Genomic DNA, 13,464 nt, shown 5'->3' on the forward strand with positions numbered 1-13,464 from the left:
CATTTTTAAGAAGCACACAATTACAGAAATCCAGTTCTTACTTGTAAAATGGTGTTGTAAGGCTTTCTGCATCTTACTGAATGAATGTATCAGCGTTCCTACACAGCCAGACTTCTAGCAATATTACACCAATACTATGGACAGCTGAATATTAACCGTCACGTATACATGTGTGGCAATTCCTCCTTGGCTGCTGCTACCAGATGAGAGGTTGAAATAAGTTCCAGTATTTATGCTGTATGTGCTGATGGACACACCTCACAATGTAGCAAAACAAGTCGTAAAGCTCATGTTAATGTACTACTGATAATTACAGCATGTTAATGTAAACAAACTTTCCTCCATGAAACCAGCTTTGAATGGACAGCATCTCATGCTGCATTCTGAGAAAGAGCTTTTAGTTCATTGCCATTAAGAAATATTTCTAAAAAAAAAAAAATAAAGAGGCATGCTGGTTCACTTGATTCAGTTTTCAATTGCAGCTGTAGGAACAGCATTTTTTTATCTAAGCTGCAGTTACAGAAGGCATATAATTACACTGCTATAACATATCCAAGAGGAACATCAAGTACTTGGACTCCAGTTCACAAACACCAGCGGTTCTCCATCTGACCACTGCCAGCCGGCGCCTTCCTCCAGTTGATTCAGCCCCATCCACATCATCATATCTGTGGTGTTTAACTGCCCTGAAACATAAAAAATAAGCATAGTAACACTCCACACTTTCATCAGATTTTAAAATATCTACGGGTATAGATCTACTGTCCTGACTTGCTACAATAGGAATAAAACAAAACTTCAAATCAGTCTCTAGAAAGTTCAGGCAGTTTTTTCTGTCCATAGAAAAAGTCTGCATCCTTCAAAAGCCACTCATCCTGCAGACCTTTCCTGTAGAAGCTGTTGTTGACCTCAGAAGTTAAATCTACAACAGCTTTCCATAACCTAAACAACTTTCAGTCTCTTTACAGCCTGGAGGCATATCAAAAAGCTAATAAAATAATTTGAAAACCTTCCTGTTAGCTTATATCCTGCAATTGAAAATCAGCAATGACGGGCAGCAATGGGCAAGACAATTGAGGCAGCCCTTCCTCCACACACACAAAAACATCTACAAAAGCCAGCCTATCAGAAGACCCTGCAAAATGGGTCTGAGACTTGCTGCAATGGGGAAAGCAAAAGGCTTCTCAGAGGAGTACCATCTATTTATGAAAACAGAGCTGGAATTTTTCCCACACAGGCCATTTACTTCAAGCCTGCAAAAAATGTCCTAGTAATCCACATTTGGTGAAGTCCAGCCTGCAAAGGCAACTGAACAGGAGAAAGTGACACCAGGGTACTCTGCAGAGAAGGTAAATATTTTATAATTCTACAAAGAAACCAAACACACTCCATAACCACAGCAGCAAGAAGGGATGGGGATCTCTGTGGGGAGGGAGAATTAAGACAATGACACCCTCACATAACATGTACCACCACTTCTGCACTCAGTTTATTGAGGCTGTAACTTACCTTCACCCTTGCTTTGTCAAACAGCTCCACTGAGGTGTGTTATGTGACGAAGCCTCATAAGCAGCAGTGGGAAAGACATTACACAGAATATTAAGCTCCAAAGCTTACCCCTTTTTCATGGGTGAAGGGGAAATCTAACTACAGGCTTCCTATAAGGTCCCCAGAGAAACATCTACTCACTGCTCAAGTTACTTAGGTAGTTCTGCTCCTCAGGATGGGTGATGCTGAGCAGGTCTCCTCCCTGCAGCTGACAGGCAGCCCGTGCCTCATGCCAGGTCAGTGCAGAGCCAACGCTGAACTGGTAGCAAAGGTGCGTGTCAGGGTTCTTCTTCCAAAAAAAGTCACAGCCACTCTCTGCTCAAAAACAGACTCATCACCAACAGCCCAAGACTACACATCAATCAGAAATATCACACCTTGAACAATTCGATTAATTAGTGGCGGTAGCATCCCAATGGAAGTGTGACTGTGAAATCCTTTTGTGTTCCTTTGTTAAAGAACATATGGAAATAGGGCACTAACATAATAAAATGTTGCTTCACATTCCATAGGGTTGATAAAATACTCAGGAGCTGAACTGCAGCTGCTGGTGATTTTCACATCTGTCATTAAGCCAATGAAGCTACATTTCAATTTATACTAGCTGATCATTTGTTCCTAAAGCTGAATGTTGAAACATTCAAATTATGAATGACCTCACCCAAGTTGTGGAGGAGCAGTCAGCTGCATCTTCTTCTATCTTACACTCAAGACAATATACTTTCTATAATTTCAATGTATAACGAAGGCTGAAAATACCATTTATTTACAATGGTTGCCCAGAAATCCCTATTATGGAGACAAACTTACAGCTGTTTATAAAATGTTTTGGAACAGAGATATGAAACATAGCTTGAGCAGGGAGGGCTTTTCCAAACCCCTTCTGCTTAAGCATTTTGCTTATTTATGCATGAAGCAACAAGATGCTTTTTATAATACTTAATATTTGTGAAAGATTATCCATCCAAAATCTGTCTGATTTTTAGGGCCAAGACATTTGTGTCTAAGTAGTGCACAGAAGAAAAGGAATGTGCAAGGTGCAACACAGTTAAAAGCAGAACATGACTTTGCAAGAGCAACCCTTACTTTGCCTGTTTCAGAGAAGCTCCTACATATCACCAGGACAGAGGAAAGAGAGGTTTAGCTGCCTGATAAAGCCACTGGGCTCCACAGAATAACATCCTTTTGCTCACCCCCTATAGTTTCATATTTAGGAGGAGGACTTGGGTCTTCAAAGGCCAAACATGATAAATTGTGATAAAATTTCTGAAGTCTCACTTGGTTGATTTCTTTAGAGACACTCTCCACCAAAAGAAGGAAAGTAATCCAAAACTGAGTGTGTCCTAGAATTCTTATTGAAGAGCAAAGATTCCCTTGGGGATTAGGGGTAAGTGAAGAGAAGCAACACCTTACCAGCATTCGGACAAAACCCCCATTTTTCATCTTCTTCATAGTGAGTTGTTGTGGCACACCAGTCAAGTTCCTTTCCATCTCTGGTACACTCATAATACCACTTGTTGTTATATTTAAATGGAAAAATGCATGGGAAACCAAAAGAATTCCCCAGCAAGGTGTATGTTTCTAGAATAAACAAAAAGCAGAGATTAAAAGAATGAAAACCACAGAAATTTGTTCACCCCCATATTTCACTATTCCTGTGTTTAGCAGCAATGATAAAAACAAAATGTCTGAAGTTGTTTTCTCATTTTAATTTATAATTGATAACACTACAAGTATAATCAGCATAACTACAGTGAACAGAATAATAACTGAACAATCATCATATAAAATCTGCATTTACATTTCAGAACAACTACATAAAACAACAGTTAGCAGAAGTAATGTATACTCAGATGCAAATGGCACTTTATAAAGTGGATTTCTAATGTTTTTTCCATTCTCTTTGTCATCCTATGGGAATGGAAATGTGAAAGATAAAGGAATATTAAATAAACTTTTATAAATAAGATTTTATACCATGGGGAATAATAATCTAACTAAAGAACTGATGCTACATACAGCTGCTGTCACAATTAACGCCTTATAAAATAATTAAAATATTTTCCTATTGTACTTTGAGTGCCAAAATATTAAGATAATCCAGTGTAACTGAAAGCTGTAAAAGCTTTACCTTAGTGTCTCCTTAACCTCCAAGCTTATACAAAAGGTCAAAGAACCCGAATCACACTTAGAATGGAATTGTTTGTCAAAGATCCCATGTTGATAGCCTAAAGATCAAAGTCCTTCAACTACAAGATCAGTACATCCTGCCAAGTTCCTAGAGGTTTCCAGAGTTAATGGCAGGCTGTGCACATATAAAAAAGCAGTTTACACATTGTAAATCCCCTTTAAATCCTTCTGATATGAACAGATGATACAAAGAACACAGGTTAAAAAAAAATAAATCAGGATTGCTTTTCCGTCTGCCTGCTACCATGTTGCTAGTTATGGAGGTGCAAGGGATTATACCAGTCCTGGCAAGAAACCAAATTCATCAGCTATAGACCTCTCGCCACAGTTACACACATTTTTTCTTTGAAGGTAGAGACGCTCCCCTAGCCTGGTGGGGTAGCCAGCTGGCTTGCATTTGCACATGCAAAGGTAGAGGGAGGAAAATAGAAATTGGAGGTGAAAGAGATTTTGCCAATGCAGTTAATAAGTTTTGTCATGAAAACAGGCTAGAAGCACTTGCTTGAGGCTGATCCTCTTCTCCCAGATGTTGCACTACTAGGGCTAAACCAGGTGTACTTTCTTCTCGCTATGTGTAAATAGAAAATGTGCAAGACTTTTTGTGGGTTTAAATATTTTCTGGCTGGCTTCAAGTATAAACTCCACTAGGTTTTGAAGAGGAGGCTGGGTGCTGTAGTGCTTTCCCAGTTATCACAGCTCCCAGCTAGACCTACAGAGGAAAACACGGAGACCAGATCTGCAACCCAAACACCCAGTTCAAATGGTGAGAATCAACAGCTCCAGTCTGAGACACACTGTGCAAACATTAGGCCTTTACTTCTACAAGAATGCTGGTGAAGGGGTCAAGGTACAGTTGCTCTGTTGCTGTTTGTAGACAATGGGTTTATCTTAGTCCTTATACCTAGAAAACTGCTCAGGTCTGCAGACCAAGATCTTGACATACATTCCTATGCCTTCTCTAGCTGTACAGCAGGATTAATCAAAAGCCTGATCTCTGCTCCAAAGTTTGGCATGTTCAGAGCCCAGGTGCTGAACACTGCAAACATTTGGTTCATGCACGCTGTGATCACAGACTGATTTTCAGTGATGGAAATTCCAAATCCTTTGTTATCTCTCTTTGGGCTCCTCTGATAATGAAAGTTGCAGGACAGGCAACAGCAATTTCTTAGTTCCCCTTTTTTATTTTATAGGGGATTTGAAATGAGGATTACCTGCTTTGCAAGGATACTGGTGCTCTTTTGGGTCCACATAACAGATGAGGAAAAAAATCAATGGTGTGGTATGCTCCCCTCAACCACTGCATATAAAAAAACCAAAATCTGAGTTCCAAACCACAATAGAAGCTGGGAGGGATCATAAGCACCTGACCTTGCTTCAAAAGAACTTTTGAAAACTTTTCACATCTACATTTCTATGACAACATTTTATATTTACCTTGAAATGGGTGTTCACAAAGGTCTTCATCATAGGACAGGTACTGTTTCCACTGATCAGTAGATTTTTTTTTGGCCACAATACGTTTGCTGTTTTCAACAGCTAATTTGTATTCTGATACACCAACTAATGCTTTTCCATCACAATTCCACCACAAGGAGTATTGAGTTGAATCACATTCAAGCATACTCAACGGCTGCTCAGGTCTACTGATGTTCAGCCCCAGGCAGGTACTTCTGCCGACGTTGAAAAGACGGCGATTGGATACCCACTTCCATAACATGTTCTTTGAGAGTTGGCTGCAGTCCTCCAGAACCAGGCCAACTGTGTCCACATTAATGCAGAAATTGGAGTCTTCACTCTGGATAATAAATATCCCTTTATCTGTAGGTGGGTAAAAAAAATAGTCTCAGTCTGCAGAATACTGCAATTATTTAAACCATATCAAAACACCAACATTTTAGTTTGAGCTATTTAGGAAGAAAACTGAAAACATCTATCAGAGTACTGGCACTTCAAAAAATGAAGAGTACTTGTCTAAATTTACTGCCAGCTGAATTTTTCACACGGGGACCACTTGCAAGGTTACAAAAATAAGGCTAGGTAATATTTCTCAAGTTGGACAGTGAAAAAAAAAAAATTGAGCTGCCCAAAAACATCAGTCATGTTCAAAGAAAAAAAACAAAACACTGGTCACCAAGAAACACCCAGTAATGCAGTACAGGTTTAAGTGTTACAAGTAGTCATATTGTAAAATAGCTCTCTGGGGATGACTAGAGAGTGCAATTAAATTAAAAGCTAAAAATTTTAAGGCTCACATTGCCATATTCTCTACCATATTCTTTCTTCACTCTCTGCAACTAAAGAGGCAGAAAGAAAATATTTTGTGCTGTAAACAGGAAGCAGAAAGGGTAGAATTTATCTATACCACGAGAGCTGGTGGCCAAGGGTTAAAGTATGCACTCCCCATTGGATGCATACTGTTCCACCATACATGACTACCCTGGCCCAGAGCAGATGTTGTGGAGCTAGCCTGATATCCCAGCTTTCTTGAGACCATGTAGAAACTCACTGAACTATGTGACATCACGTTACAAGCATGTGAAAAAAAGTCAGCTGTTTAACATCTTGGAGCAAATATTCAGCTGAGCATACAGACTGAAAAACACAAGGGCAGTTGAGGAACTGGAAATCAGCAAAATATAAACCTAGAACAGCTCAGCTGTTTCATTCACTCTGAAATCCAATGGTAATTAACCCATGGGGCTCCTCTCAGATATAGGTGAGACACTTCTTTTATGCCTCAGAAGACTGTGCATTGAAAACCTGAGCAGCACTTCCATTTGGCCTCAAATGTTATAGTGATGATTTCTGCCACGTGTGCTTTCTAGCTGCTCTAATTCACAATCCCCTAACATCCTGGAGCAGTAACTATAATAAAACACCACCTCTCAAACTGACATAGTCCACATCTGAAGCATGAGATGCAGAGGTCCACCCAGATGCTGTGTCTGGGTTTAGTACATACAGGTTAGCTATAGCTCCAGAAAAGAGAGATTTCAAGCAGCAGTAGGACAGTGGGACGGGCTATCAGCTCACCAACAGTGCAGACAACAAGCACAACTGAGAGGATATAGATTATGGAAAGGCTTTTGGTTACATATTCAGCACAGAGCACATCAAGCAGTCTGACTTACAGAGCAGCCAGAAACACACTGCAGATTGTATTGCTGGTAACAGGGACTGTTTTCCACACAGTTACAAGGCCTGATAGCTTGTGATGGTGCAGGAGCAAGTCCTTCTGTCTGGCAGCACGAGAGAATCAGCCTGCTATAAGTAACTGCAGCTCCCAAGCAACTAGCAGCTGTCCCATGTTAAGTCCTCAATGCTTTAGGGCAGAGTAACATTCCTGTAATCCATCCTGTCTCTCCTCTCTGGTGTCTGGGCTCACTGTGAAACCATCAGACAACATCCTGTGACAGGTATCCAGCTTGGCCCCTTCTTTTGAGTTTTCTGTGAGATTGTGCAGTTAGTCCTGGTTTCATCATTCTTATCCAACCCAGTCCTCCACGGGCAACACACACATCTCTATCTAAAGGGCCAGAAAGGACTTCTGCCTCTCATGCTTTCCCACATTGGTCTTATCTTGGTTGACCAAGAAAATACACTGTTAATTTGCCAGGAAAGTGAGAGCTGGAACGTTATTAGCACCAGTAAACACTGATTAATGAGGCTAATTAACTGTGATACTGGGATTCACACAAATAAACTTACGATGCAAACTCCCAATCTACCTCCACCTTGACAGCACACAGCAGCTCCCATACAGCAGTTTCTTGGGGTTGGAGGGAGCAACACCACAACCTAAAGATGAAGGATTCTCAACCTTTGTATGCTTTTATCTGTAAGGCTTGGGAGCTGCAATGACTGCTGAGAACAGATAAGGGTCTTGCATAGACTACACAAATAACCCTAACAGCATTTTCCCGTGTCATTTTGCAGCAACTTATGCCAAGAACCACCAGACCTAGTTCCTGAGCCACACAGCCCCCTTCTGAATATGGTTTGTACTCTCCAACTACAAAATGCAACTGCCAAGAGAGCTGCACTGGCCTCAGGGCTGCAAGGTAATTGCCAGCTCAAGGCAGAAGTGATACACGAGAGCTGGCAGGCTCAATTACAGCTCCATGAGCCCCAGCTCAGCCCTCTCCTCAAGTGGGGCAGTAAGACAACTGGAGCAATGCCAAGCCATGGGAATGCCTCTAGGGCACCCCACCTGTCAGCTTGTGAAGCTACACCATCCATTTTACAGGTGTTCTCATAGAAGGGTTTTGTTACAAAGGTTCTGGGGTCAGGGGAGGATTTCTGTACCCAAAATTCTGCAGATGAAGAGCTGCAAGGGGATCTAATCACTTTCAAGCTCCAGAGGACCCAAGGAGAAAAAGAGACAGCCTGTGCTTTAGGAACAGACAGAGTGGAGGGAGGCCTTTGGAAACATCCCACTTCTCCTATATCCAGGCCCCTCCATACCAGGAGAAAGTGATAAGAAACAAACTCCCAGAGGTGAAGACTGAAGCTGATGTGAAGCCACAGACGATAGCTGATAGCTGACCACTACCTCCAAGTTCCTGTTTACTTAGGTTTAACACAGCTAATAATGAATGAACGGCTGTCACAAAACCAGGAGAATAAGGTATCTGCATTTCTTTCCTCCTCCCTTCCCACTTCCTTCCTCTCTAAAAAGCAGGAAGAATTGCTTGTGTGGTAGTATTTGAAGATAACTGGCATTTACTGGAAATGAGGAAAAAAATATCTATATTCCATTCAGGTGCAACAAAAGCAATGGGCAGTGAAATAAGAAACGGGCAGGAGGAAAAGGACACAAGGCAGCGCCAGTGGGGTGGGCTCGCAGGGGTCAGTGCCTGCCCTCGGTTCCTCACGTCTCCAAAACCCCTCACCCCTGTACGGGACGAGAACTTGACCCTGCCCAGCCGCTGCAGCCCGGGATCGGGCTGACCCCAGCGGGAGACTCGCCCCCGCATGGCACGTCCCGGCGGCCGGCAGCGCTCCGAGCCGCCAGGGCTCCGCCAGAAGCGCGGAGCAGACCCCGGGGCGAGAGCCGGGGCGCTCCCCACCGCTGCGAGCCCCGCGGGGGGAGCGGGGCTGGGCAGCGGCCGCGGGCCCAACAGCCCCGCCGAGCCCGACCAGCGGCGCCCCACGACTCGGCGCGGGGCCCCCGTCCGCGCCCCGCGTCCTCCCCCCAGCCCCCCGGGCGGCCCCCGGAGGTGTCACTCACTCCGAAGGGAGGGCACCTCGTCCCGGCTGAGGGCGGCGGCGGCCCGCGCATGGCGGCGGCCAGCGAGCAGCAGCAGGCAGCACGCCAGGAGCCGCACGCCCGGCATCGCCGCGGCACCGCGCACACCCGCACCGCTCCGCTCCGCGCCGCGGCGGGGGACTGGCCCGCCGAGCCCTGCCCCGGGGAGGGCAGAGCCGCGATCCCACCCCGGCGGCGAAGAGGGGCGGCCCGGTCCGGCCCCGGGGGTAGAGCCGCGGGCTCCCTCGCTGCAGCCGCGGGAGGGGCGGGGGGAGGTCGCGGAAGTTGCGCTGGAGCCGCCCGGGCCGGGCCGGGGAGCGCTGGGCCGGGGTGGGGAGCCCAGAGCTGGGTTGTGCATTCAAGCGGACAAAAGGCTCTGCAATAATCTAATTTTCCATCTGAAAACACTTTTTACCCTCAAAAGAACAGCAAAATACAGAGACACCAGAACGGGGGCCCAAGGGTTGCACAATCCGTGTTCACAGGTTTGCTGCTCTGTCCCTTCCGCCCTCGCTCAGAGATGTGGTTTTTTAGCTAGGTCAGCTTTTCAGCTCCATGTCGTTTTACATTCCTGGCATGGGGAAAAATAATTGCCGTCTTCCATTTTGTTAATTTCTGTCTTCAGTCAAATATTCGCAGGAGCTGCCCTGCCTGGCTTAAGTTCCAGCCTGATGGAAGCTATGAAGGGTGGAGGTGAAGTCGAAAGCAGAACTGCTGGGCTAAATACAGAGTAGTTTTACTGGAATCTGCGGGACAGCAGATTTTTAATCTGCATCAGCATGTTCCTGCATCGTTCGTTATGCATAGCAGGGAAGTATATAAATATATATTAATGTATACATAGCTGTATAAAAATAAACATACAGAATTGGAGCATAACTGAACTTCTGTTCTCCCATGTCCAATCACAATATAAAGATGGTAACAAAAACCTCTGGGCTTGGGGGAGGTTCTCACTGGTCATTTTGTAGAAGGAGGAATTGGGAAGCTGGTAAAGCTGAACACTTGAGAAAGAAGCAGATGTCTGGAGGGATTTCTCCCAGTTTAACAGATTATTACAATGCCTGGCAGAGCCCAAGCAGCAAGAAACATTGCTGCATGAGCTGTTCTAGAAGCAATCTGACTCTGGAAGACAGAAGGGTTATAATTCTCAAGGAACTAGAATGTACCTCCCAGGAAAGCTGCAGCTTTCAGAGATTTTCAGATTATGAGAAGCTTCTTAATGAGACATTTATGAAAATCTGGCCACTCGGAGCTGTCTACATCTCATCAGGGGTATTTGGCCACTGCTTTGAGTACTGAGTGCCAGAAAAGGGTTCACTTGCTCCAGAACCTGCTTTTAGGTCACACCAAGAGATCACTCTGTGCTTGTGCATTTAAAAATGCATGCTGCATTTAAAAACAGAGGTGCCAGTGAGCAAAAATGAGGCTGCTCTGGGCTGTGGGATGGAGCTCCACCTCAGGTGGTAATAAGACATCTTTACTGGCAGAGTGTCCTGTAAAATCAACATGGTTGGTAACATTTTATGAAGTAAACCTGATAACATAGTTTATACTATCTTGTAACTTTCCATCTTTATTTGTTTGAAGCCTTACTTGTCTTCCTTAAAGCAGCTTCTACAGTGTTTTGGCTCCTTAATTTATTTGCTGTCTGGGACCTGCTTTTTGTAAATATTTTTCTCTTCACTTCTCTGTCAATGATCTGTTATCTTTCTTTTTGTGTATATGGACCCATACACACACACACTCATAAAAATATAGACATGCGCCAGTCTGAGCTGATCTGCCTTTGCTATTTAGGTACTTACCACAGATGTTCTGTACCTTCCCCTATCTTTTCTTACACATTAACTCAGCCTTCTGTATGAGGCCTATACACAGATATGAACCCAGCTCATGTCCCTTGTCAGCAAATACAAGCCCTCATCAAATTCACACTAATTCCATTTTCTCACAAACCCATTGCTTTTCCAAGGCACACACAGATCCAGTCTGTCATGTGCTCAGCATCTTCTCATGCAGTAATTTCTGTTTGTAATCTGAAGTCTGAGGGCAAGTCTTTTTAATTTTTTTTTTTCCCCCTACCAGCAAGAATGGGAATACCAAAACAGAGAATAGCTAGGGAGAAAAAAGCAGGACCAAAAATTGTTCACACTAGCCATGCCCAGCAAGCAACAGTTCCATCTTCTTCAGAAGCACCATCCTCAATCCTGTTTAGCTCTTCAAAATGATGGTTCCCAGGTATTTTGGGTCAACTCCCAAGTTTGTATTAATCTTCCCTTTCACTTAACATGTTTTGTGTTTACCCCAGACACAGAAATATTCTAATTTATCAGTTCTGCCACTCCAGTTACACTTGGCTGCAGACACTACAGGCGCTGACTTTCCCACCAGCACTGGCTAATAGGGCCAGAGCTGCCTCTGGCCTGTGCCCGTTAGCTTCTCTTTCAAGCATTTATGTGCCTAAAATGACTTCAAGCCTTTGTATATGCCCACCTACATCTATAAGGTAACTGAGACACAAGTACTTTGCTAACATAGGCTTAGCATGTTTAAAAAGTACATAGCTGCCATCAGTGTATATATCGACAGCCATCCATTGTTAGCACTATTACAGATAAATCAATAGTAGAATAAAACAATTTTTGCAAAGATTTGTTACAAAAGAGTAGTTACTGTGTTCCCAGAAAAAGCTATTGATAGACTGTAGACGTTTACTAAACAAATCTATGACTCACTGTACTCAGTACCAGCAAATACACATACTGGGGTCAGCAAAGGTTACACTTTTCAAACAAATCAATAAAGCCATTGTTTCATTGCTTAGCAGACATTTTAGAATAAATATAAATCCCATAAAACTTTCACAACTTTTTTTCATGGTTTAAACGTGCCTGAGTCTGATAGCTTTATCTGGGTTCCTTAATCATATGTAAACGTTTGTAGGCAAAACCGTTCGTGATTTGTTTGGCCAGGTGTGTCTTCTGCCCTGGGTCAGCCAATTCCTGAAGCACAACCCCTGTTCATTTTATCAAAAGGAAGCTTCATAAATCAGAGTAGTAGGGAATAAGCAAGTTCCACTATAAACAATGGGAGTGGACATTGATTCTGACTGTGAAGCATCAAGGACACTTTTTATTAGCTCCAGGAAAACCAATGCTTTCAAGCATGAGTCCTTCAGTCAGTGTGGTCCCTCCATGTCTGCGTGCCCACCCTGCCACATCAGCCAGCACCGGTGGAGCTGCAAGACAGCACAGCAGGAATCCAAGCCTGCAGCTAACCACCAAAACACATCTTGCTGGGTCCCATTACCTCCCTGTGCATCCTGCTGATTAAAGCTGTCTGAAGCAGGAGTGTGTCCTGTAGCTGGGCTTGGCTTTCACACAATCACAGAATTATTGAGGCTGGAAAAGACTTCTGAGATCATCAAGTCCAACCTATGACCTACCACCACCACATCAGCTAGGCCATGGCACTAAGTGCTACACTGAGTCTTTCCTTAAAAACCTCCAGTGGTGACTCCAGCACTTCCCTAGGCATTCCAGTGTCTAGTAACCCTTTCCATGAGGAAGTGCTTCCTAATATCCAGCCTAAATCTCCCTTGGGAAAGCATTCAGAACAATGATTCACATCTGCAGAAATTACAGGGCACAATGTGTACCTGGTGCTTCACAGGTTGGGAGAGGGTGTTTGTGCCTTTGCACCTTTCACACTCCTAAGCAGAGATGATTTTTTTTTTTTTCCTATGGTGCATACACGTTTAGACTCAGAAATTGTACAGCTAATGGAAAACACTGACTGTGCTCATTAGAGAATATGCATGTAGAGGAACCGAAAGCAATTTTACTTTGCCTCTCCTTTAACCAATTTATTCTCATGTGGAATTTTTTTTTTTTCTGCGTTAGATACCTTACTTTGTATTCAATAAAAATGCATAGACTTTTTGTTGTTCTTACAGTGAATATTTTGTCTTCTGGCAAGTCAGATATAAGGCCAGTCCCATATTTGAAGATTTAAGAACTAGGATTTAAGAAAGACTGGAAGCCAGAGCTCCCATTGGCTTCACAGTGGTAGAATCTGTATTAATTACTTCTATAATTATATTTTATATTCTATATGCACACCCACATACAGCTAGGCACTAGGGAACCACTTGTTAAAATTTCTGGTCTCCTCTCTATATTCTGTGCTGGTAAGACAATACACATCCTTCCATGCCCAAATTGAAAATTTTTTAACAAGTGTGAGCAATTAAATTAGATTGATAAAACCCAATTATTTCTAGTCACTGCTCATTTCAGGTAGGAGGAGAGTAACAGTTGCTGGTGGACTGTTCCTGTGAAAGAGCTAGACACGAGAATAATTTGTAAGAACAGCATCATTTCTCTGGAGGGAAATTCTGTTTACTATCATGAGGCTGAGTTTATCATCAGATGCAAATCTGCAGCCAAAAAGTTAAATACCCTAATATCAGTAGA

The 13,464-nt window shown here is 43.4% G+C and overlaps 1 protein-coding gene across 4 annotated transcripts in view; it reads right to left on the reverse strand.

Annotated features, from left to right (window-relative positions):
* Nucleotides 1–9,161, reverse strand: part of PLA2R1 (phospholipase A2 receptor 1) — a 55,166-nt gene extending 46,005 nt beyond the window's left edge. For 3 of the 4 annotated variants that reach the window (XR_007889891.1, XR_007889890.1, XM_051623374.1), the window contains exons 1-5: nt 8,969–9,161; nt 5,173–5,556; nt 2,962–3,129; nt 1,690–1,863; nt 573–686 (exon numbers count right to left, since the gene is read on the reverse strand). Coding sequence is in view for 2 of the 4 variants with exons in the window: in XM_051623374.1 (XP_051479334.1) it covers nt 573–686; nt 1,690–1,863; nt 2,962–3,129; nt 5,173–5,556; nt 8,969–9,074 (946 nt within the window). In the remaining 2 variants the exon portion in view is untranslated. Of the gene's footprint in view, nt 1–572; nt 687–1,689; nt 1,864–2,961; nt 3,130–5,172; nt 5,557–6,869; nt 6,911–8,968 lie in introns of those variants that run through there. The other variant, XM_051623375.1, reaches the window with a different exon arrangement.
* Between the last annotated feature and the right edge of the window lie 4,303 nt (nt 9,162–13,464).

This window comes from Apus apus, chromosome 6 (genome assembly GCF_020740795.1).
Source record: "Apus apus isolate bApuApu2 chromosome 6, bApuApu2.pri.cur, whole genome shotgun sequence".
Classification (NCBI taxonomy): Eukaryota; Metazoa; Chordata; class Aves; order Apodiformes; family Apodidae; genus Apus; species Apus apus.